General features: G+C 33.7%; 2 protein-coding genes across 7 annotated transcripts; one reads left to right on the top strand and one right to left on the bottom strand.

Annotated features, from left to right (window-relative positions):
* LOC108364265 (androgen-induced gene 1 protein) lies at positions 1-26,449 on the bottom strand. 6 transcript variants are annotated; one of them, XM_017617869.1, is made up of 4 exons: positions 26,385-26,449; positions 16,192-16,415; positions 850-1,070; positions 1-764 (listed from the first exon to the last, which is right to left on the bottom strand). In XM_017617869.1, exons 2-4 carry the CDS (start codon positions 16,387-16,389, stop codon positions 440-442), a joined length of 744 nt encoding a protein of 247 aa, XP_017473358.1. In that variant the 5' UTR covers positions 16,390-16,415; positions 26,385-26,449; the 3' UTR covers positions 1-439. The 6 variants fall into 6 exon arrangements, with proteins under 6 accessions (XP_017473358.1, XP_017473357.1, XP_017473359.1 ...); XM_017617868.1 differs by lacking the exon at positions 26,385-26,449 and adding an exon at positions 26,207-26,315; XM_017617870.1 differs by lacking the exon at positions 26,385-26,449 and adding an exon at positions 26,296-26,310.
* Amnionless (amnion associated transmembrane protein) lies at positions 6,223-8,535 on the top strand. Its single transcript, XM_017617862.1, has one exon. The coding sequence runs from the start codon at positions 6,423-6,425 to the stop codon at positions 8,187-8,189; it is 1,767 nt and encodes a 588-aa protein (XP_017473351.1). The 5' UTR covers positions 6,223-6,422; the 3' UTR covers positions 8,190-8,535.

A 26,449-nucleotide genomic window follows, 5' to 3' on the forward strand; every position in this document is an offset into this window, starting at 1 on the left:
TTTGCTAGCATTTGTTCAACGAGATGTTTCTGTGTAATTAAATCTAAGTGACCTGAATAAATAAATTAAATTGTGTTATACATATAACCATAAATACATATGTATTTAAAATTTGTATCGCTGAATTAACTGGGTTCATTATACTTACATACATATTTAGCATGCAAACTATATTTCAAATATTTTAGTTTTTATAGGAATTGACTACACAAAGTTTTTATTTGGTTAGATTTTCGCATTGTTTTGGCTTTAATCGAGCTACATACGATATATTAAATACATTGTAGAAATTCATGCAAAGCTTTTGATTTAAAATATCGTAAGAAACTTCTCTTTGTTTTCTAATTTGCTAATTGGTTTTCTCCCTCTCCTGAATATCAACAATATTTAAATCACCTTTTCTGAATGCAATATTTAATAAACTGTGAATTAAAGTTGTTTATTTGATTTTGCGTTGCGCTAACTTCAGTTCTTTGGCCCAAACAATGTTGTTCATGAATTCACCAAGCAGGTACAAACATAACGTAAAAGCCAGTACAGCCACAAAAAAGACAACACGCTGTGGCAATTGCAATACCTCAAGCACGGGATATACCCAAACACCTGAGTAGTGCTTAACCACATGAATCCAAACTAGGTAGCTGAGCATAAACGCGGCGAGACCTGTAATACCTTGGCTTCGCTTGGGATAGGCACGGAATGATGTGAAAAGCTCCAGAATAATGAAGACCACAATATTAGTGTGCACAACGTGATTCAGCCAACTGAAAAGCAAAGATATGTAAATGAAGCAACTATGAAAGATAGAACATTGTGGAAGACAATACAAGTCTAATACATCACACCTACCTTGGAAACACTGCATCCAATACCCGTGGGAAAACCAGCTCACGGTCTATAGCATATAAAGTCCAGAATGTTATGCCTACATTCAAAGCCACTGGAAAAGCCAAAGCTGACATCAGGTAATCCTTGACCTTGCGGATGGTTGGTATACGTTTCGGCGCAACTTCATTTGTTCCCACAAAGTCATTTATTAGGGAAATAATGTAGTAGAGTGATTGAATAATCTATGAAACAGAAGAAAAAGTTAGTCCTTGCCATATATATGTATATATATATATTTTTTTAATAAATATTGGAAATTTCCAAGGATATTCAAGGATAAAGTTTTAAAAGGACATTTTCAACACTTATTCGTCCTGATGCAGTAAAAAATATTTTTTTTTTCAATTCTATACATTTTTTTCTTTTAATTGATACCCATATATTGGTACTCTACAATGCGCCAAATCTTTAAAATAATTTTTTTTATTCAATCATATCCTAGAAATTTCGGTCCTTTAAAAAAATCCTGACGTCAGAGAGAAAACTTAAAACGGCAGTTATACTATATTTGGGTCCTAGTTTAGTGAATACATATATTGTTTTTTTCATATATTTTAAACATTTTTGGTTCTTGTGGCACGGTGTAACGTACATTTCATCGAATTATAAGTCTCTACATCGTTTTATGCAATACAAAATTTTAGTTAGTTACGGCTTTTTTGCATTTCAGCGACGACGTGAAATATTTACACACTTTCTTTTTGTATTGTTTTTTTTTATTATGACTATATTGAAGTAAATGAGCGATATGTATAAACCTAAGCATGACTGTGCTGTGCAAGCCTGAACAAGCATATAATTAAATAATTGCTTTAAAAACTATTGAATAAACTGCATTTCGAAACTCGAATTTGCTGGGAAAACGCATTCAAAATTTGTTCAATTCAAGACCGATTTGCCTTGGATTAATTCAAACAGTTGGTATACAAAAAAGACATATGGAAAGACAAATCGCCATTTTTGGAAAGTTAAGTTATCTGTTAAACTTAAATTAAATTTAAATAAATAAAATAAATAATATAATAAAATAAATAAATAATTAAATTACATACTTCTCTATATTATTAAACATGACGCGCCATAAAATCTTATCAATTATTCTTAAAAGATTTATGGATAGACTCTATCGTCCAAAGAGCATAACATTGTCATAGCCATTGCATATGCAAGTCATACCCAGATAGAATTCGCCATTTCCTTTAACCTCAAGCCAACACAAACTTTATACTAGCGACGACTATTAAAATTTATTCCATAATTGATAAGATAAAATTGCAGCTTTGTTGCAAAAGGTGTGCGTCCTGATATGAGAACACAAATTGAGGAACCTAGAATTATACGCCGCCTTTTTTCAATTTTTTCAAGGCAGAATCACAATCAGAAAATACTTATTGTTTTTGCAACACCATAAAAACGCCCCAAACAGTTTTGAGGAATAGTCCTGAAGTAACAGCACTTGGCCAGATATACATAAATCTAGGTCGTTCCAATTACATACACACGGTTAACGTGAGAACGATCAAACCAGGTTCTATGGCAAAACGCATCTCTAACCAATCAGCCACAGCGGCCGCAAAGGAAGACTACTCATACGAAATAATGCTTGATGTCATTATTTTAACTTTATTACCGCATCCAGAAATGTTAAGTATTTAAATTTTCCTCCAAAGCCACTATTCCTATTCGCCTCTGTTTCAGGAAACTTTACATAAGTATAGTCGTAGTAAACAGCATAGGAAAATTGCACAGCCGCCGTTATATGAACCAATGTACGCAAAGCCTTATAAACTCCTTGATGCAAGGCGTCAGCCGCATTCACGTTATTTGATTTGCCTTTGACCATTTTCAGCACTAATAATATTAATCAATAATTATGAAGGGACGATCTTTGCTCTGTTCGTGTATATATGTAAATTGTAACGATTAATAGCGGGTTACTGTCTGACTAACAATACACACATTTAATTAATTGAATTGATAATAAACAAACACAATCAGCGTCCGCTGATCTATTTCGAAGCGGACAAAAAAATCAATGAAACTAGAATGTCATGTAGAATGCAGTGTTGCCAAGCTTGCGATTTGAGAACGCACTAAGAACTCAAGAAAAATCGGGTTTTTCTTGAAAAAAGCACCAAATTTTTATCGGAGTATTTAATAATACAAATTTTTTTGGAGGGATGCTGATTTAAATTAATAAAAATCAATGTTTCCTGCTCGACGGTCGAGTTTTTTCTGCTTTCTATTAAGTCAAATATTTTCGTCCAAGTAACGATAACATTCTTGTTCTTATTTTATTAACTAGCAGCTCTGTCCAGCGTTATCGCTTCGCTTAGATTCAAGAAAAATGTATAAATATTTTCGTGACTGTTTATATGTTAAATTTTTCCTCGTTTTGCATACTATTTTCTGCAATTCCTGTCAAACGAAAGCAAAAACCAAAAATAAAGTTTCATGAACTATGTGGTAGTTTAAATCTACACTGCAGCCTCTTATGATCTCGTGAACTAAAGGAACATAAAAAACTTTTCTTTCCGACTGCTTGACACTGAAACATAACGAAATTTGATTTTCTTTTTAATATGCCTTATTTGAGCGCATAGTGGGAAAAATCTGTGTCAAAAATTTGTTGGCTCGCTTATGATTGTCATTGTGCCATGATTTTGTTTCCATTTTTGTAAAGCTGCTAAAATATTTACGATTGATATTGATTTTTTTTAACATTTACCGATTTAGTATCTTCAAACTAAAAAATGGAGCACCAAAAAACGCACCAACCACCAAACTCAAAAATTTTGGCGTTTTGAATAAAGAAAAGCACTACATTTAGTGCGAAAAGCAAGACTATGGCAATAGTGGTGGAATGTGATGAAGAAAACTGACAGCTCTGTCCGAAGCATATCAGTGGCGCTCAAACTATTTATAGTTTATGGCTATCAAACTGTTAATTTCGTCCCAAACCGATTTCGGTAGAGCATTTTTGGTCCCAAAACACAGTTTCGGTGCCAGTGTGATCGAAAAATCGCAAAAAACATCGCAATTATAGCAGAAAATTATAGAAAACATATACCGTGAACATCTCATGCTTAAATGTAGGCAAATTTTCAAATTATTTCCACCATGCAAGCGAATAACTGACAGCTAGAAAAAAAGTACACAAAAGAACTGGTCAGGTTTTTCATATTACCCCGAATTTCTCAAGAGGAAATTGAAGCATTATTGCATCAGCACTGACCGTCAGGTGACCGGTCATTTGCCAGTAAGATTTCTTGTAGGGAAGCCAACTCTTTTTTTTTGTTATATGCAAAAGTTTAATTCCATTGATATACAGTATGCTGGCAAAACTTTTTGAAATATGACGAATGTTTTGAAAAAAAAGAAACAAATAATAAAATCAAAATAGATAAAATGATAGCATTTTTAATTGGTAACAAGGGAATCCAACAAAATAAAATAGAATCTACGTCTGAGGGCTAGTAAAATACGTAAAAAATTTTGTGAATATTAACACTGTAAGATAAATTTTTTAGAAGTAGAAATATAATACTATTTTTCTAAAAAATTCTGAAAATATTTTATATGGAAAAAATGCGTAGGGCAGTCAGCAAGAAAATTCTCAAAAATCAACGCGAAATTTTTAGACATTGTATTTTATATGAAAAAAAAAAAACAACTTTTCGTAAAACTATTTTTCGATCGGAAAATTCTGCTTCACTTCAGGAGACTTTTGATAACAATACCCAATTGTTTATTTAACAATTTTTTTTAATACTTACGATGTTTTATTAGTCCCTCCACTGCATTCTTCGGGGTTTTGGGGGTTTTTGGCGGATCTATAAATTATAGTTACTACGAAGAAATGGTTAAATAAACAATTGGGTATTATTATTTGCAATCTTATCTTGCAAAGAAACAGAGTTTTAAGAATTATGTACCATTTCTACGAAAAGTTTTTTTGTCCATATAAAACAACGTGCGACAAAAACCCAAAAATGTATAAAACTACCGAACAAATCAATGTATTCACAAAACTAGGCGCCAAATATAGTATAACTGCGTTTTTAATTTTTCTCTCTGACGTCAGGATTTTTTTTTTAAGGACTGATTTTTCTAGGATATGATTGAACAAAAAAAATTATTTAAAAGATTTGGTGCATGTACAGTAACAATATGGGTATCAATTAAAAGGAAAAGCTCTGTAGAAATGAAAAAACTAAATTTTATAGTTCACCAGGACGAATAAGTGTTGAAAATGTCCTTTTATAATTTTATCCTTGAATATCCTTGGAAATTTCCAATATTTATTTTTGAAAAATATATATGTCAATGACTTATATGTAAACTACCACATCCTCGAATTTCGTCCTTCTAACTTTATTAGTTTTAGATAAAAAAAAATTTACACTTCCCTATATAAGAAATTGATAGGTAAAATATACATAAATGAAGATACTGAAATCATTACACTGTACAGCACTCGGCTGGGTATCGGACTAAATCATTTTTTTTTAAGAGATTGATAGGTAAAAAAGTAATTTCTCCATTTTTCAAAGTTACCCTCCGATATCGAGATATGGGCCTTCGAAGTTCGAAATAGGACCCTTGGTAAAAAATTATTTTTTATTATATGTAAATATGTAACTATGGTGCTAACTATGGGCCAAAGGTCGGATCTTCGAAACATTAAGTTACGTTTTTTTCTATTCTACAGAATGTTGAATGATTTTTTTATTCAATCATATTCTAAAAATTTCGAAGTCCTTTTAAAAAAAATCCTGCCGTCAGAGAGTAAAAATAAAAACGCAATTTTACTATATTTGGCCCCCAGTTTTGTGAATATATTGATTTTTTCGTGTGTAAAGTTGACTGTCGCACGGTGAAATACATGGAAAACTTTGAGCGCTTTGAGCGACCACTAAATATTTTTTGATTCCAAAATAAAAAAATAAGGGAATATTTTTTTGGTATAGAACAATCCTAGGGGGGGAGAGCGTAAAATTCCAACTTTACTTATTCACATGCATTTGTGGACCACCCTAATGTACATACGTATACCCGATCGACCATTTGGTGAGAGAAGTGCAATAGTGCTTGAGAGCAGGCTCACATTAACAGGCAATTGCAACCTTTTCTCAATCTCATTTGTATAAAGCTTATTAAAATATTAATGCCTAAAAAACAATCACCCTTAACAAACCGAGATATTAACTGGTATTGAGAAACACTTATTTATCGCAATAGTTTGAAGAAAGTCAGAATAAGAACAAATATATGTATATGTATAGGTCCTATTTTGTTTTCCACCTGAAATAATTAAAAAAAAATTTATTGTGTTCCAAATCAACCGTGAACGCCAGCTGGCAGTGAAGCTTGCAAATATTTGCTAATTTCTGTTCACGACAAACTTAGTAAGTTTCTCTCTTTGGGAGAGTAAGATACGCTATTCTCTGAATTTTGATACTGGCTAATTCTTACTGGCTTTTGCATGGCGAACAGAACTGTTGAAAGTAGCACAATCATTCACTTTATGTTTTATGCGATGCCATGGCTCTCGTAGCAATTTGTTATACGCCCCCTATTACAACGCATTGGCTTCAGTTTTATTATCGCAACACTTTCCCTTTAGTTTCTGTTTTCATCTCAAAGTTTTTGCATCTAACATGAGAGTAGCCATTCTAAAATGTTTGACGCTCCTGATATCCGCCTCCTTGAGCGCCAGTAACAAGCGACTCCTGGCGAATCCCGGTTTCGATAGTGCCGACTCGTGGGAGTCCGGATACCTGCCTTGTGCACTCGAAGAAGTTGTTTTCCCCGAAACATATCCAGCCGTGCTACCACTTCCAACCAAAGTGGACATCAGCGGAATCGTGTTACCCCGCGATGGTGCCCTTCTGCTCAGCGACGAGTCGACAATTACGCTTGGAGGAGAATTGCAGCAGAGAGAATGTCAAAATGGACGTAGTCGCCGTGCTTACTTAAAAATTCCAGTGACAAGAAAGTGGTATAACCCAAGTAGTTGGCAAAGTCCCGCGTCTCAAGCCCAAAACACGGCTATACCACATTTGGAACGCGTTCCCTGTGACAACGAGACAGTGGTAATGCCACGTAGTGGGCCGCTTTCGATTGATTTGGAGAATGTTCCTTATTTGAGGATGGGCCATCTGAATTTGGCCGGATCTCTCATATCGAATGACTATCTAAATTACTTGATACACACTGATATCGGTCAGCTTTTATTCAAAAATAGTCTGGATACAATGGCGCAGTATTATCACCAGGATCCCTGCGGCTGTCACATAGACGCTTTAGTATTTTCGGAACCCATTTGCAAGAATGTGGCAGGGCAATGCGAACGGCCGCACTGTCTGGTGCCGGTAACGCCTCTTGCAAGTTGCTGTCCAATATGTGGTTCTGTGTTGTCATTCCAAATGGATTACTGCAGCGAACGGAATTTAAATAAATTACGGGAACTATTAGCAGCTTCTGTTCAGGAACAAGAGCTTACAACCGACTTAGATTATCACATTACCTACGTAAATGCCGAGCCATATGGAAACTACTTAGAGGCCATTATTGTCGATCGTGAAGCATACTCCGAGAAGAGCGTGAAGTTTGTGGCCCAATTGAATGCAAGCACCGATTGGTCAAAAGTCTTTGAAAGATCGTACAAAATGGATATTCTTATATCTGGACGCCCCTACAATCCGAATATAACATTTGGCTCTGTGCTGCTCATCATTTTGTGCTTGATGTTTGTCTCGGTGGTGGCTTTGGTAATTTTCGCACACTATGCGCCCGATCATCGCTATTTGCGCTACGTACCGCGGTGGGTCTATGATCCGAGACGTTGGCGTGCATTGTTAGTACATCCCTCCTTCGTGTTTGCACGGTTTGATAATGTTACGGCCAACGGTGCAGAGGCAGATGCGACCGATGGTATTGCCATGGGCTACGATGCAGAAAGTGGGCAGGTAAGGGAGCGCGCTTTCGATAATCCGATGTTTGGCGAGAAATTAAGAGAGACCGGTGCCGCAACTACTGCAGCCGGTTTTGCATCAACCAGTGCAGCAGCAGCAGCAGCTGGCAGCACTTCAACAACGAAAGCAGCTATGGTTGTTGGCTTGTCAAAAGCCACAGAACAAAAGGCGGCAATGAAGTCAAGTGGCAACAAATTGGAAAGTGTTACGTTGGTCGATGCCATGGAGGGTGGAGACATTGAGGAGGAACAAGAATTGACTGAAATCACACTCGGCGATTCGTCGGCCAACAACAGTGATGACGAGGAGGAAACAAAGGAGTAGTAAAGTGAACGAGAAACCTCAAATGCATATGCATGGCATATATATAAATATTAGTATCTGGATAGGATGAGCTAAAATATTTATAATTAATATATATATGTAATCATTGATTCTAATAAATATAAATAGTAACTCGTTATTAAGTACGAGTAATCATGCGAAAGTGTTTTTCTTTGAAAACAAATTGAGAATTTCAGGATTCTGAAAAATTTTTATGCAAAGTTATCTAATTTACTTCAAATGCAAATGGTCAGGTTATCTTTACGTATCATAAAATCTCCTTTAAAATTGCATTCAGTCATTAGTGCATATTTTACAGTAAATACCTTGTTTTGCATATCTTGCGAAAATCCCGGTTTCCGCATTTTTATTTACAATCATTGAAATTTAGTGCGATATCTCTTGACAAAAATATTGCCTATAATTTTTTCCCAAATAATGTTAGATAATCTAGATGCATATCTGCATCAAAAATACAATTTTGAAAAAAATGTCGCTTACATCTTTTTGGCGGTCTCGACATGTACTCTATCTGGAAATAAATTGTTTTCGTTCTTTTCTTGTTAAAATACGTGTGCTATTTATTTTTGTACCGGCAACAAAACATTAGGAAAATATTTTTAATTGCATATTTTACTTTTTTATAGCGCATATTTTTGAAATTTGTGTGCATATCGTCGCCCGTATGCCAGAAACATGAATAGGGGTATTCTCTGAGCCTTGCAAAGCCCTTGCAAGGTGCACGGATTGCACGGTTTGCAAAGCTGTCCTATACGAAAACCGGTTTTTACCGTGCAATCCGTGCAATCTGTGCACCGTGCAAGGGCTTTGCAAGACTCAGAGAATACCCCTAATGTGTAAAAATGAAAATTTTGGGAAATCAAGTTAGAAAGTTTTTTTTGTTTTTACGAGACTTAACTCTACATTTATGCAATTGAAATTGTAAAAAATTATGTTTCCGTGTACGCATGGTATTCTGGGTTTTGGTATAACATAAAACATCCAAAAGTTAATCAAGTCAACCCAATAACTCAAAACTGTGCATGAGATTCCTAGCCCTATTTATGTATAACCCTTCTAAAATTATGTGGCTCGTCTTGTTCTTTTCCTATAATTTGCCTATCAGTTTTTCATTCAAACATGTACATACATATGTATACACAATTTTCGCCCAAGTCCGTTGGATGTTTCTAATTTAGTTACACACTTTCACTGTTCAACGGCCACGACCGCATTTAATCAATAAATTAACAAAACACCACAAAGTAGATTCCGCTGCACTCAACTCAAGCCGATAAGCAGCTCTCTAGTATAACCATTTATTTTTATATGCTTTCATCTTTAGCACTTTGCTGGTTTATCAGCTGTCTGTTCGCCTTTCAGGGGCTTCTAAATAAATATGTATTCTGCCAAACCACCCGCACATCTGTTAAATATGTACATACATATGTACATACATACATAGTTGTCCACATCTATACGTAGATGGTTATATTTGTAATGCTGTGGATTAAATTGGAAGCTATTTTTTAACCGACTTCCAAAAAAGGAGGAGGGATCAGTTCGTCGGAATCTTTTTTTTTTGTTTTTTTTATGTATGTTACCGCATTACTTTGCACCACGTCAACCGATTTCAATAATTCTTTTGCAAGAGTATTCAAATAATGAAAAACTAGCTGCTGTTTAATTATGGAAATGGAACACTGTGCCTTTATCGTCAATGCCTATTAATTATAAATCTTGTGCATTTTGTTTATTAACATTATCTATATTTGCTTAATATGCCCATTTTTCATTGTTTGTTAAAACAGCACAAAATTTAACATCTGTAATATTTCATAAATCGACATGCATTCATACATATCAGATGGTCTAAAATATGCACCCACTCAGCTACCCGATTTTGCAGTCGTTCACTGGAAAAAAACAACAACAATCCTGTGCGAGAAAATGCAATTGAGAATTCTTTTTCGATTAAATTGGATGATGGCCATAAGACCTGCCTTCTAGGCAACAGGCTTATTTATGTACATTGTTAGGTACACCGGCGATCAAAAGTGAGTGCATGATGGTTTTTCTTAAATATTTGCAATGTTTTTCAAGTTACAATTCCTTTGTTATTAAAAAAAAATATGGTTCTCGCTTTGATTAAAACCACATATGTAAGTCAAACTTTCAAGCTTTATACAGAACTTCAAAAAATTTCAAAAATTTTAATCTAAATTGTGAACTTTTTAGTATGAATTTTTAGAAAAATTTCGGTTACGCAGGTATATCGGTTATATAATTCTAGTAAATTAAGTGCAAGTTGTAAACGTTTAATGATATTTTTCCGTTTGCTTTTTGCAATTTTTACCATATAAAATGAATTACTTGTAAAATTTGTTTTTGTTAATTTTTGGCCTTTATAACAATTATATTCAACAATTTATATTGAGCTCGAGGCCGTTTTTAAAAGAAAATTTTTATTGTAAAATAAAAAGCGCAATACCGTTTTCAAAGAAATTTGAAAAAACCAACGCTAGTTTTTACCACACCCGCCGGCAAAAAAAAATCATTAAAAATCAACGCTTTTTTTCTGTTAAAAATTTGCACATAATTTACTAGAATTACATAAACAATCTAACTGCATTCCCAGAATTTTTCTGTAAATTCAAACTAAAAAGTTAAAAATGTTTATGAAAACTTGTTGAATTTTTCTAATTTCTGTACAAATTTTGCCTTATGTGGTTTTGGTTAAAGCATAAATCATATTTAAATCCATATATGTATAAAAAAATAACAAAAAAATTTAAACTGGAAAAACATTGCAAATATTAAACAAAAATCACCATGCACTCACTTTTGATCGCCAGTGTATATGTATGTATTTATGTAGGCTAGTCATATTACTTGGTGTGGTGGGCCGTGACTGCAACGTATATATAAATATACATATATATCCATTCGTATATACCTATGTACGTGCATACTACGGGTATATGTAAGTACATTTATATACAAGTACATATATGTACATATGTATGTACATATCTACATTATTCTTCACCGCCGACGCCAGAAGATCGAGCCCAGCTGTTTCCAGTATAAATTTTATTGCAAAACCAACAAACAGCAAAAAAATATTTTCTTAACGGGCAAAATATATATGTATGTGTGTGTTTGTACATACATGGCTGTGGATATTTGACAGAACAACTTAAGTCTATCTTTCACGGACAAAAAAATAGCATCGTATGTCGGCAAAGCTCTTTTTACCGTCAGAGCAATCAATTTTATTTAAATTAAAACATGCAGTTGCTGCAGTCATAAACATTTTTAAAGGTTGTGAATAGCGATAACATAATTTAACAATTCTTACGAATTTCAACATTTTTCTCTTTGACGGTAAAATGTGTTTTGTTCACATATGCTATTTTGTATGTCCGTGAAAGACAGACTTAAGTTGTTTTGTCAAATGGCCTGTTGGTTATTGGTCGTTACTAGTAAAGAATTGTTTAATTCTCACATTGCTAACTTTTGTTTCCATGGAAGTCAGAGCAATGCACAGCTAATTGTTGAGATTCACTTTCGATTCATTGAATCTTAAGTGTTGTATATTTATTAGTGTCCGACCGAAGGTTCGCCCTGGCTTCAGTATTCGGCTGGTTTTTGATGTGTATACATTTTTGGTTACGGTAGGGGTAAAATTTGCGAAGCTGTAACGCATAGCCCAGCAGAAAATTTCGAAGGGCATAGCACGTGTATCAGACTTCTTTTTCTAGTCTTCAACAGGGATCGACCCCGCATCATCGATGTGTAAAGTCAGAAGCACTAATCACTGAGCTATGCACACCCCGTAAACTCTTGTTGCGAATTAATTTCCTTATTCAACCTACTACTATCAAGTGCAGCTGATTTGACGCTATTTAAACTTGATAGCGTGATTGTTATTGTTAATTCTATACATTAATTTGTTTAAAACCTGATTAAAAGCAAACTGCAAAAAAACGTACGGAACGTGCGTTTCATTTTTGTAGCACTGAGCCTAAAAATATGCACTACGGCAAAAATTGTACATACCTTGATTTCGTAACACTTGCTATCCTTATGATAATGAAGACACTTTTGATGAACAAATTGTGATATCGGATCCTAGTAACCTCTGAGAATCCCATTATAAATCTACAAGCGATTTTATACGAAAACCGAAAACTAAAACTACTTTTGAAGTTGAAATAAACGAATATTTATTTAGATCAACCCCTTGCTCTTCAGAGTGTCAATATATTCCATTGTTGGCGTGCTCTAAATTTTTTTTTTTATCTAAAAAGTCTGCGAAAAAGTGTTCAGAGCGCAATTATTTAGCACAGCTGGTCCGTTGTACACTGATAAACGAACAGATCTCTAAGGAGAAAATGCCGACAAGCTTCTTTTTTTGGCATATAACATAAAGCTTTTTAATCTTGAGTAGTGATTTTATGAAAGTTATTCAAGTCTTTAAAATGCTTTTAACGTTAAGACTGCAATTGTTAGCCTCTTTTGCTTTTGTTTTAAACTATGTACATATGTATGTTTTTAAGGTATTCCTTTCATATAAAAAATAATAAAAATAATTTGTAAGGAAATAAAAAATAACAGACTTATTTTTTTCGAAATGTAAAAATTAATTTTAATGTTCGGCTTCGGCATCGGTGTACGACCGAATATTGAATAGTACCTAATATTCGGCTTCGGCTTCGGCCAAAATTCCAGCTCCGGTTGGACACTAATATTTATACATGCATCCACTCATTCTCTAAGAGAAGGCACTTCAAAAGCTTCACAACTTTAGAACACATATGTATGTATGTAAATATGCACACATGCACAGATATAAAATGTATGCATGGGAGTGTGGTTTTAAAAATTTTGCAATACAATAGTTCAGAAGCAAATAAATAACTCAATTAGACCCACATCCTGTAGTCATTCGAGGAATTTTTTTTTGATTTTGTTACACCATTTTACGTATACATATTTAGTATGAGATGTGAGTCTATAAAAAATCGCCGCTTCAGATCTTCAATTCGACTGCCAAGAAATACGACTATGTCCGAGCGTTTGTTTATGCAGTTAGTAGTCTTTAGTCGTAAATTAAGTGCTTAATTTATGTTTAGCAATTCTTCTGGTTAAATTACTTTAAATATCTTCTCACTTCCATTTGCCATTAGATAGCTTTTGCAAATTTCTTATTGATTACAATCGGATGTTTTCTCAAAGCGTTAAATTACAACCAATTAATTGAGTAAAAATGTGTGTACATCGACACACACTCTTATCTACTCTATCTCTTATATTAGCCAGGTTTTGAATTGTTCAATTTCCTTTGATCAATCAGCTTATATATACATAGGTACATACATATCTATTTACGTTGTAGTATTTTCTTCCCAGCCGATCAAGCTAAATAAATAGTTTACAGCGGTAAACTACAAATTTTCTGATCCGTCGTCCGTTCGGTAAACATAACTCGATTTGTTGCTTTTTGATCTGGTGGCTTGCGAATATTTTAGAAAATTCTTCATTTTTTGCTATTTTGAGAGTTTTATCCTCAAACACAAATAACTAAGAAAAACAAACCCAATTGCTTAAAAAAAAATTAAGCATGGCAAGTTCACTCAAAATGTTTTCGTGCTAACCTACATATGTATGTATATATTTATGTACATATGTAGCCAGCCAACGGTTAATAAAGTGTTAACGTCTACAGCCCATTTAAATTTCGCGTCAATTGAAATAAAACATAAAATAGGCAGGTATTTATACAGTGATGTGCAAAATCGAAGCAATCTTTCCTACTGGAAAGTGAGTGCTAGCATTTGGTTTTTCACCGTCACTAACCTGATAAATATCGCGCTTAAGCTTAGTATCCAGCTCTTAAGAAAAGCAAAAACTCCATATAAAATGACGTACAAGAAATGGCTAAGAAATTTTCTTTAGTCAAATTTCCTTAAGGCAGTACACAGTTCTTCAGAAATTTAGTACGCTTTCTACTACGGTTTTCTAAAGTTTTTTGTGAAAAAAGAGCACAAGGCAACCCAGGTTTGCAACAGAAATATATGCCCGCTCCATTATTTCTTGAGGAAAGAGTGAGGCAACAGGCTGTGAGATATAAAAAATGTCAAAATTCCTTGGACACACACGCGAAATAATGGCAATTTTTTCTTGACCGTTTTCTTAAGAGCTGGATACTAAGCTTTAGGTTATAAAATGGACCTTGATTTTAGACAAAAAACTAATCGACAAAAATTTAAATTAAGGCAAATGTTACATTTTTTAGCTGAAACCAAATACATATGTAGATAAGGAACTCACAGGACGCCTTTAGCGACGTAATGTCTTAAAGTCATGTAATATTTCACCGTAAAATAACGACTAAAGTGTTTTAAGGGGATTCATAACTACACCAACATGTTCTTAAAATTTAATTAAAGTTGTTGTTATCAAATCCCTCGAAAATTTTATATGTACAGTGTGTACTGAATAGGTGACAAGATGCCATAGAAATGTTTTGTAGGAAAAGTTTAGACTGACTTTTGGATCACAAACTCGTAATTTTTTTTTTTTTACGAAAATTATATTCTATTTAAGTTTGTATACATAAATTGAATGCCAATAATACCTAATAATAATAAGTTTACAACAAGAACTTAGCTCTAATTGCTCCAATTGCACAAATTTCAAATTGTACATATACAAATACATATTATCCCGCTAAGTTTTGGAAAGGGTCCTACACGGCATGTCTGCTTTTAAAGTCACATCTTGAACGCCCATATCGTAGAACGACTGAATTATTGACGAGTTTCGGGCGTGTATGGAGTTATTTATGTACATATGTATGTATTTATGTATATGATTGAAAGCGTGCAAGGCAATCATTATGAATAAAATAATTTAAATCAGCGTTTATCATTATTTTATGATTTTTATATATTTCACTAAAAATAATAATTATTATTGAATTTTATTTTTTCGCTCAACGGAAATAATTATTACTTTATTTTTATTTTTTCGATCACAAATAATGATCATTTTGTGATTTTTATTTTTTCGCTCAGAGATAATATATGTATATTTTTGAGTTTTATTTTACAACTTAAGAGAAACGATTATCTACAAAATTTAAAATTAATTTAAAGACGCAACCAACTGAAATTTCGACCTGAAAATTTTCAGACTTACTCCTTGTATTAGGGTGTCGCTACCTCTGCAAAAGAATACGTCGGAAATCAGTTTTTTGAATGATCATTATTCCTAAGTGAAAAAATAAAACTCAATAATAATTATTATTTTTAATTACAATAAAAATCAGGTATGTAATAATAATATTTTTTTTTAGCGAAAAAATAAAACTCTACTATTAATTATTATTTTTAACAATTTATTGGTTAAACTGGTTCCATCCCTGAAAGCATGTTAATGTCAAAAAATGCAGTGCCAAGCAACTGTAGTGTTACAAGTCGCAACTATTTGTGTTGTTACGTTCAAATAAACGTCTAACTGTTGCACATTTTTCTTCTATTTAGGTACAAAGATTTGTTGGTGGCATTAATCGTAGTAGAAAAAATATTTTTATTTGAGCGTACAAAATCAAATGGGGTTGAGGCGTAAGGGTCACTCTTCACTTTGTTTTTCTGCGCATGCGCAAGTTTGAAGGTCCTGAAAAGGACGCATTGTCAAGGAAAGCCGTAAAGGAGCCACAGCTAGTGTATACGTAAATTGAATACGAATTTCCATGAATTACGGAATATCAATGCAACAAAAAATAAATACATATATATGTATGTACATATTAAGTATGTGTTGCACATACATACATACATGCATGAATTTTAGTTTCACCCCATACGTACATATATATTCGTATATATTTATGTAATTGCATGGGTGTGAGTACCAGTACATACATAAAAATATTACTTGGAAAAACTTGTACAATTCTTAAACTTTTAATATCTGCACATTTTTTACAACTTACCAAACTCCAGTAGGATAACAGCTTCGCCTTCTGCACAAAACCATCTGGCACTAGTCTCCGGCTCAACGAGGTTTCCAATTTGTAGCTGCGTTGTATCTCAAATTTATTATAATACAGACCATAAGCAAATTGGCCCAAAGCAAACAGATGTATAATGGTGACGAACACGCGTGATTTATAAAGTTCAACCTTCGTCATTTTGCAAACAAATTTTGGCGAATTTTCTACTGTAAAATTGAAGCGAATTTGCACAGTTACATATTATACATATGTATGTACGTATATGTATTTCTTATACACTTCAGGTTTTGATGGTCCCGTTTGTTAAGGTACTCGTAAGACACTTACATATGTATATATGCCCATATACATAAGTTTATGTTTTCAAATATGCATATGTATGCATAAGAACATACATTCATACATACACACACTTTTACTTAGTATTTATTGTATTTTTTACAATTAATTATTTCAGTGGCGGCACTACCGGAGCTTGTTTACACACGCACGATTGGAGATTCTTTAAAATCTGCGAAAGAATTGCGTCTGCATTTTATAGAAATCACATTCACTTATATTTATGCATTTGTATATGTGCTTATGTATGCATGGAGGTACATACATATGTATTTGTGACAAATGGAAAGTGAAAATTTATTGTATCCGAAATTGCACCAAATCACATAAAAACATTAATCTGCATTTTCACTCAATGAAACTCACTTCCACAACAACAAAGCAGGTTTATCCGCATACTCGTTGGATTTAATGATGATTTTGCATACACACAAATAGATATACATACATATGTGTACGTATATACATATATGTATATTCCTGAATATACATACATACATATGTACATATTACAGTGACTAGCGGAAAAGTTCATTCAATCATAGAGAGAAAACCCGGAAGAGCGGAATGAAACTTGCGTATTCAATTCTCTAAACGATGTGAAGGACTAGTTTTATTGTTAAACCTACACAGGTGAGTACTAACACAGCGTAGGACTCATGTTCAATCAATCACAATGAAGTTTTTTCTAATAGCAATCGCCCTCGACAGGTAATGGCAAACCTCCGAGTATATTTCTGCATTGAAAAAGCCATTTGCCATCCGGAGACGCCGTAAAATTGTACAATACCAATTGGAGCAGAAGCTCGGCCAAAGACTTGGGTGGAAGGGTTACCCCAAATATTTTTTAAATAGAACGAAATTAATAAAATATCTTTTTCGTTTCCTTTTAAATGAAATTTTACTTACATTAACAAGAAAGGAAACTGCCTTGATCGAACTCTGGTCATACTATCCGCCCTAATACACTATTCTATGTGGCAACATGAGGAAATTTTTACAAGAAATTGAGAAGATATGTGGATATTCGCCTTTACAAATAAAAAAAAAGAAAACATTCACCTTAAAATAATACTTTCCTTTTAACAATTCAAAAATAATTTTTTTTTTTTTAAAACAAGAGTTTTTTCTCATGAATGAAATTCCTAATGAATGTAAGTTGATGAATTAGCAGTCTAGAACTAAACTAAGCTAAAAGCATAGCGGCAATTAGTTGGACCAAACTGGTTCTACCTATTTTAAATAAATTATTTAATTAAATTAATTATTTTAAATAAATTAATAAACTCAAGTGATTTTCGCTGGTCAATTTGAATGACCACTGTTTTCAGATATACAAACATACAAATGTTATTCCTTTATACATTGTATGTGCTCATTCTACTTGAATGTAATGCGAATATTTATCAACAAAAATTTCTAGGGATGTGAAAAATACCACTGCCTGCCGCACAGACTTAAAAACAACAAAACAAAACGTATACCATTGCAAAAAATAGGTCATTGACGCAATAAATATCCGCCAAAAATTGACTTCATTTTACGTGGAAAACAGATACATACATATGTATACACATACACATATAAATACATATCGTCATTATCAATGCTAAAAGTCATGTTTGAGATATTTTCGGAAATTACTTTTTTAATACTCCTTAAGTTGTCTATCATACACACTCCCATACACAAAGTTTCAAATTCAAACTTATACAATGGCACATTACCAATTGCAGTCTCATCTGAATAGCTAATTTATTTTGCTTGAATAAAGTCAAAGACCTTCGTCGATGAGATTGAAATAATAAAAGAAGATTGAAGCGTTATCAAATCAATTTAATGTTCAATTGTTGAAGAACTCAATATCTCAAAAGAGATATTTAGAATTGTCACAGGCTTTCCTAAGGACACTAGCCATTTGGTTAAACGATTTATGTCGGTTCTCTGCCTCGGCTAGAGAGCGGTACCTAAGCTTGATGTAGCCTCAGCATGATTGGCATTCACTCTCCGCACAGTGCACATCTGATATTAATAAATGTAATGACTAGACTACAGTGCGTATGAGTGCTGTCCCTAAGCCAAAAAATTAGACACTGTTATGCATACTTAAGTGTAGACTCTCTCACGCTCCAAAAAAATAAGCAAAATGTGTTCTTCTTCACCAAGCGAATTATAAGATTTAGCCAAGTTTTATAAGTGCCAACAAAAAATTTCAATTTAGTTATATTTAGGCTTCTGCGAGAGCTGCACCGCGTTGAAAATACTTTTGAAAATCGCGTATTTCATGAAAAAATTTATATCGTAAAATGTGGTTTGTAATTCCCGTATGACACTACGCTTTTAAAATAGTTTTTATTGAGTCATAAGAAAGAAGCAGTTTTTTTTTTTATTCGCTTGTGCAACCTGCACCATTTTTTCGTGAGTCACCTTAATGTATACAAGTATGCATACATATGTATATAATATCAAGACCTATGGCCAATTTTGGTATGCTAGTGTCTTTAAATACCGATTAGAACTCAGAGCTATGTATTAGACATTCTTAACAAATAAATAAGCTATTACACGACGAATTGTCCTTAAAAAATTCTTATAACATTCGGTATAATTGTACCGTCCTTTCATAGACATTGTCAGCCCTCTCTTGAACCATTTTGAAATCCATACTGCAAAAAACACAAATCGATGGCCAATGCAGTTTTTTTTCCAATAAAATCAACGTGCAGCTCACGAGCTTTTAAGCAGAACAACCTACTTAGTTAGGTTGAACACAACTAATATTTTGAAACATATGTCTGTACATTAGGGTGGTCCAAAAATCCATGTGAAAAGGTAAAGTCGGCATTTTTATGCTCTTACCCCCTAGAATTGTTCTATATCGAAAAAATATATCCTTATTTTTGATTTTGAAATCAAAAAATATTTAGATGTCGCTTAAAGTTTTCCATGTTTTTTTTTATGTATAAAGGGGGAAAAAACATTTTTCGTTGGAATGGTATCGAATTCTTGAAAATCAATATTTTTTTATTTTTGTTTCTCATCAGGAGATTCACATTAATAATACCCAATTATTTATTTGGGGTGTGCCTCAGGGTTGTATTATTGGTCCTGTATTCTTTGTTTTACTTATAAACGACATTGGTGCCTGTTTTAGTCATTTTAAATTTCTACTTTATGCGGACGGCCTGAAACATTTTATTATTGATGTAATGTGGAACGATTTTCCGTCATCCCTTGTCAAATTTGGTTTGGAGACAAACCGGTTTCGGCGTTGTGCCATCTTCAGTGTCATTTTTCGTTCGTGACACTGAAGATGGCACAACGCCGAAACCGGTTTGTCTCCAAACCAAATTTGACAAGGGATGACGGAAATTCGTTCCACATTACATCAATAATAAAATGTTTCAGGCCGTCCGCATAAAGTAGAAATTTAAAATGACTAAAACAGGCACCAATGTCGTTTATAAGTAAAACAAAGAATACAGGACCAATAATACAACCCTGAGGCACACCCCAAATAAATAATTGGGTATTATTAATGTGAATCTCCTGATGAGAAACAAAAATAAAAAAATATTGATTTTCAAGAATTCGATACCATTCCAACGAAAAATGTTTTTTCCCCCTTTATACATAAAAAAAAACATGGAAAACTTTAAGCGACATCTAAATATTTTTTGANTTATTATTATTATCCGCTCGTCGGATGCTTATGCGACTTAAATAAGCTAACTGATTGGAGCATTAGAAATAAAATGCCTCTTAATATTAATAAATGTTTACATATGACCTTGTCAAATCATTAAATCGAAAGGCCTTCAAAATGCTCAACCTCTTGCGTTGCTCTTGACTCCTGGATCTAGGAGTGCTATTGGATTCGGCATCTACCTTACCCTAAGTCGCATTCCCACTTGTCTTTTATGAGACGCTATGCTTAAGATTTCAATCTATGCCCTAAGAATTGAAAGAGGGCAGAGGAACTTCATTCTGGTTGCTCTGCAACTGCTTCCTTTTAATGAGCCCGTTTCGTCTCCCATAAGTTTCTTGCTATTAGAAAGGTCATCTATTCCCCTATGTTCTTGTATTGTGATATCAGTGGTCTCCTTGATTCTTCTTTAGTCCAATTATTGCGTCCCCGTTATAATATCCTCAATAAACTTAATTTTGATTTGGCGATGCCCAGATCATTGTGTGGGTCCAGCAACTTATCTCGTTATTTTTTATTTTTTATTTTAGTTTCTAGTCTATAGTATTAAGATAATTTTTGTATTCTAGTCTGTATTTTGTAACCGTAGACTTCAATAAATGATGTTTGTAATTTGATAAAGTCTGCCTGCTTTGTAAATATTTTCAAACAATAAGTATTATGACGTGTTCTTGCTTTCATACGAATTCAAAGGTTTAAATGTAAACCTGCGGATGTCCCTAACATTAGTATGCAGATAGTAATCTGCTCACGGGGCGAAAATTTTAATGTGTGTATCTGTGATTTTTTCAAATTTTTTCCTCGCCCCTTCTCGATATATTTGGAAAACTATACAATCGATTTGTATTTGTTTTTGTGCTATAAAGTTTTTAAACATTCATCAATTAAGCTCAAATTTCATATTTATTTATTATTTATGTTTATGCATCAACCCTAAAAATTTGTAACAAATCAAACACGTGAAGTGTGAACCCCGTCCGTTTTGGTATGGAACGCCCCACATATGTACATATTTACATTTATCGACGGCACTTTGGCAAAATCTCGTATCTCAGAACTAACTACTACTTCGCATCTCGTAAAATTATTTTAAACAAGTAATTTTTAGCAAAAAAAAAGCCGACTTAAAAAAATATATATATATCTATATATTTCATGATCCAATGATCGGATCTAAACCAAATTAGTATGGGACCACCTCTGAGACACTACCTTTCCGTTGCAAAAAGAATTATTGAAATCATGGTGCAAAGTTATGCGGTAACATACATAAAAAAAAAAAAAAAAAATTCCGACGAACTGATAACCTCCTCCTTTTTTGGAAGTCGGTTAAAAATAGGCCTTACAATACTACGGTTCACTATATATTATTCTTAATTAGCTAAAAAGTGCTTGCTATTTAATATTCAGTAAAAAAGTGATTAAAAATGATTTTCTGTTATTAATAGAGTATTTTGGGAGAATGCTGTTCGACAGTGTTTTGAGATACGAGGTTTTGCCAAAGTACCGTTGTTACTTGTTTACATGTATGTATGTATGTATGTGTGTACTTAAATGCACATACGAGTGTGTATTCCGGTAGTGTGTGCCGGGTCCAATGCGGTTTGCTATAGGCTATAGTCATATTTGTAGCCATCGTTATTGTAGCGCTTAAATGTTGGAAGAATAAACTGTTAAAGCAAAAATTCCAATAAATAAAATCTACGCACAACAAATAAACAAAAAGAAGCAACCATTCACATTGCAGTTGGTTCGAAGCAAAAGTAAAAACTCAATAGCGTTTAAGGCAGTGCAGCGGAGGCTTGCGGACGAGGATGGTTCTAGCAAGCAGTAATTCTGTTCGTCGAACAAAAAAATTGTAAGAATTATCATGATTCTTGTTCAAATTGCGTTCGTGCAGGCAAAAAAATTATCCATCACTTATAAATTAAGAGCGCAAAGTGATAGTTCTCTTGGAGAGAATAATATTATTGTGGTATATGTTTGCATTTTTTCTCGAAGATAATCTGAAAAACTTGGTTCGTCAAATTTAAAAATATACAAACTTGAACGATTTTCCAATGAAAAATGTAAGTAAATGCTTGTTTACTTAATTAATTTAGTTAATTCCAATGATTTTAAAAGTACTCGGCTGAAAAAAATTTATTCGTAATCGGAACCAGAGTCGATTAAGCAAACACGACAATTACTACGGCAAAGAAATTTAAACCTATGTTAAAGAACGTCAGAGTAACAAGAAATGTACATGTACATAAATTCTCTCTTTCGTCCATCTGATCTGATTGAAATGCAACCGTGGACACCAGCTGGCAAAGAAACTGGCAGATTCCTTGCAAATTTGCGATCTAGCAGAAATTTATGTATAAGTTTCTCTACTTGAGAGAGAATTTTTTCTTACTCTCTGATTTTTTGAGTGATGGATAGGTCTTTGTGGATTTTTTACAAACAAATCTAATGACACATCAAGAAATGGGTGCAAACAAAGCTGTGCTGAATTATTTTACAACCTTTAAGGCACCGCACAGTGGTTCGGATCGCAAATCTAGCTGGACGAAACTATTTAAACAAATCCTCGTTGATGGATCTTTACACCACTTCTTACCTAGGGGATTTTTGAGTCGCTGATTACGAATCTGAAGTCACTTATCAAAAATTCAAAATGGCGGATCCAATATGGCGGACGAAAATTAAAAAAAAATCGGTAGATTTCTATGAAACTGGGTATCTGGGGGTTTTCTGGGTCGCTGATTACATATCTAAAGTCATTTACTAAATTTACTTTATTTACTTCGGAACGAGCATTTTCATCAGATATTTCTTTCAATTTACTAATCACATAATCACGGACACCTTGTTGTCTTTTAGAAGTTTCAGCAACACCAAATGTCAAACAACTCACTTCTTAAGATTTTATTTACCATGAATAAAATTGAAGATCTCAGCAAGAAACACAAATAAATTTCAGAAAAAATTTTATAACAGCGCTTAAAGATTTGCATGCCTCTTGTATAGATGCTAGATCTGCTATCCGAACCACTGTGCACCGCCTCGGGCGAACCGGAGAACGGTAGCGACAGCGTAGAGAATATCATACAAACTGGCAATCGAACTGCGATCAGTTGGGCGGAACAAATTAGCGGTTGGCGCTGAGAGGCTACTGGTTTTTAGGCGGGCTGGGGCGCACGAAGTAAATATTAACTCATTGAAGCGTGGCTCGTGAAGAAATAAAGTAAACTATGTACATGCACATCTGATATTGAGCGAAATTTGTTACAAAGAAAAAATATTAGGGGTATTCTCGGAGTCGTGCAAAGCCCTTGCATGGTGCTCGGATTGCACGGTTTGCAGAGCTGTCCCATAGGAAAACCGGCTTTTACCGTGCAATCCGTGCACTGTGCAAGGGCTTTGCAAGACTCCGAGAATACCCCTATTGTGTGCCGAAATGCATTGAGTTGCATCTATGATAAAGAATGTCGGGCTGTAGCCCCAGTCATTATGTAGCAGCCCGTTGGTATTTTAGTTGCCATAAATATAGCTGGGTCTTTACAAAAGAAAGACTTTTAGGGCTGTTCTGAGTATGAATGTTAATAAATCGCGATTTATTAATGCATAGCGGACAACAAAATAGGACCTATACGTATATTTAATTCTTCTTATACTGACTTTCTTCAACATATGCTTGGAATTAATTAAATTAATTGAATAAATAAATATTTACATACTTCTTTCATTAGTAAATCGCCACAAGATTGTTCATTTTTAAATTTAACGAACCGTTGATTCAAAAATGCAACCGTGTACCCCAATCCTGCTTGCAAATTCTTGCTGGCAAACATTTTCCCAGCACGAATTCGCAACTTCCCCTCCAAATCAAATGTCAAAATTGTGCTCTCTCCTTGCAACTTTGGTATAACGACGTATCGAAGGGCTAGCTAATTCGTAGGATTTATTTCCAATATTTGTTTCTTCATAATTATATTCTCCAACTAGAAAACTACTGTTATACCTGTTTTTGTATTAATTGCGTTCAATCTGTACCATCCACAAGCAGTTATATTTTCAGATCTGATTTTTTAGTTGTGCCTCTTTTGAAGAACATTGGTTCAAATGACTCGCACACGGCTAGATACATATTTGTCTTTCTTATTTACAATAATATGATGCATTGTAATAATAATTTTATTTTGGAGCTGTAAATATTTTATTATGAATCTAGTTTAAATATACGCAGAAGCCCAATATCCTACAAAAATTACGTCGGAGAACACATTCTACCAAAACTTCGTATGACATATTAATTACACTGAATATACACTAAACTAAAATGTCTACCAGTTTTAATACCCATGTACACACACCAAGCCAGAATGAATATCTAAAGTAAAACAAAATCAACTTTGTGACAGTTTCACATACATAGTATAAAATCAATATTAGTCCTCGAAAAAAATATTTATTAATCCAAAACATATCCGAAACTCCTAACACAGCAGCAAGTAAAGCAACACAACCGCCTCCTTCTTCCCCTAAACATCTTTACCCACTCGAAAAGGGAAGCACGCAATACTGTATGTATGTACATTAGAGTGGTCCAAAATAATAAAGTCGGAATTTTAATGCCGCCACCCCCTAGGATTGTTCGGAACCGAAAATAAATATACCCCAATTTTTTTATTTTGAGATCAAAAAATATTTAGGGAGTGCTCACAGCGCTCAAATTTTTCCATGTATTTTATATGGGGAAAAAACAAATTTTCGTAAAAATGGTATAAAACTAAAAATCAATATTTTTCAAACGTAAAACTGTGGTTCTCTTCAGGAGACTTCAAATATTAATATCCAATTGTTTATTTAAGTATTTTTTATGATTAAAGATTTTTTATTGGTCCCCCCGTTGCATTTTCTAGGACCTATAAAATATAGTTACCATAAAAAAATTGTTAAAGGAACAATTGGGTATTATTACCGGGAATCTCCTGAAGATAAGCAAAGTTTTCCGATCGAAAAATATTGATTTTCAAGAATTCTACACTATTTCTACGAAAAGTTGTTTTTCCCCCATATAAAATACATTGAAAACTTTGAGCGCTTTGAGCAGACTATCATTTTTTTTTATTTCAAAATAAAAAATAGGGGTATATTTTTTTTTGGTATAGAACAATCCTAGGGGCTGGCGGCATTAAAAATGCGACCATATTTTTTTACATACATTTTTGGACCACTTTAATGTACATTAGGGTACCCATCGAAAATGTTTTTTTTTTTTTGAAACTTCAAGACCCTATCCCCTAATTTTATTCGCATTTATGAGAAATATTATTGCCTATTTTTATAGATTTTTTAAAGTTTATGTAGAGGTCCCGACCTCTATACCCGATAATTATTTATAATTATAACCCTAAAATTTTTTTTTTATACTCGATAAAAATTCCCCACAAGCCAAGTCCGAAAATAGATTATTTTATACCATTTTAAAGGCCTATATATCCTCTTCTCAGATCATATTCTATCTTTGAAATCGAATCAAAGATAGTCATTCATAAGCTCATAAATCTACAAAATCGTATTTTCTGACCTAAATCTACAGGTCGCGACCTCTAAATGACCTTTAAAAAATCTATAAAAATAGGCAATAATATTTTTAATAAAAACAAATAAAATTAGGGGGTAGGGTTTTGAAATTTCCAAAAAAAAAATATATTTTCGATGGGCACCCTAATGTACATATGCATGTACATATGTACATAAGTAGCACAGTTTCAGGAGGTAAGGCAAACAAAAACAAACACACACACAGATACACACCCATGAAGCGCATGCGACATAGCACACCTTCGCCGGTGACACTACGTCAAGAGTCATACAAAGCTCCTCCGCTTCACCTCCGCACTGCTCTGACTACCAATTCGCGTCGCTAATAGTGCATTAAGCGCTTCGGATAGTTTTTACCACGTTAAATGTATGTAGGACCCAAAATAGGTTTTCAGTTTGACCTGCAAAGCGTCACTCGTCGACTATTTTTATGCAACGCCACTAACCAACGGTTGCGTATTACTCGTACTCGTAATCGCTCGCACACACTTTCTTCTTCTTTTGGTATTATTTATTATATTTTCTATCTACTAACGTTAACTATCGTTGAGTTGACGCGCGCTCAACTGGAACGTCCACTCGAATCTGATTCTGGCAATC

The sequence above is a fragment of the Rhagoletis zephyria genome, unplaced genomic scaffold (assembly GCF_001687245.7).
Source record: "Rhagoletis zephyria isolate East Lansing unplaced genomic scaffold, Rhagoletis_zephyria_1.1 Rzeph_scaffold_01513, whole genome shotgun sequence".
NCBI classification, from domain to species: Eukaryota; Metazoa; Arthropoda; class Insecta; order Diptera; family Tephritidae; genus Rhagoletis; species Rhagoletis zephyria.

Coding starts and splice junctions, on each gene's coding strand:
- Amnionless (XM_017617862.1), top strand. CDS start 6,423: ATGCGATGCCATGGCTCTCGTAGCAATTTGTTATACGCCCCCTATTAC.
- LOC108364265 (XM_017617865.1), bottom strand. Junction 1,071..16,191: donor TGTTATCCTACTGGAGTTTG/GTAAGTTGTAAA, acceptor TCTGTTTCATAG/ATTATTCAATCACTCTACTA. Junction 765..849: donor TTGGATGCAGTGTTTCCAAG/GTAGGTGTGATG, acceptor TTTGCTTTTCAG/TTGGCTGAATCACGTTGTGC.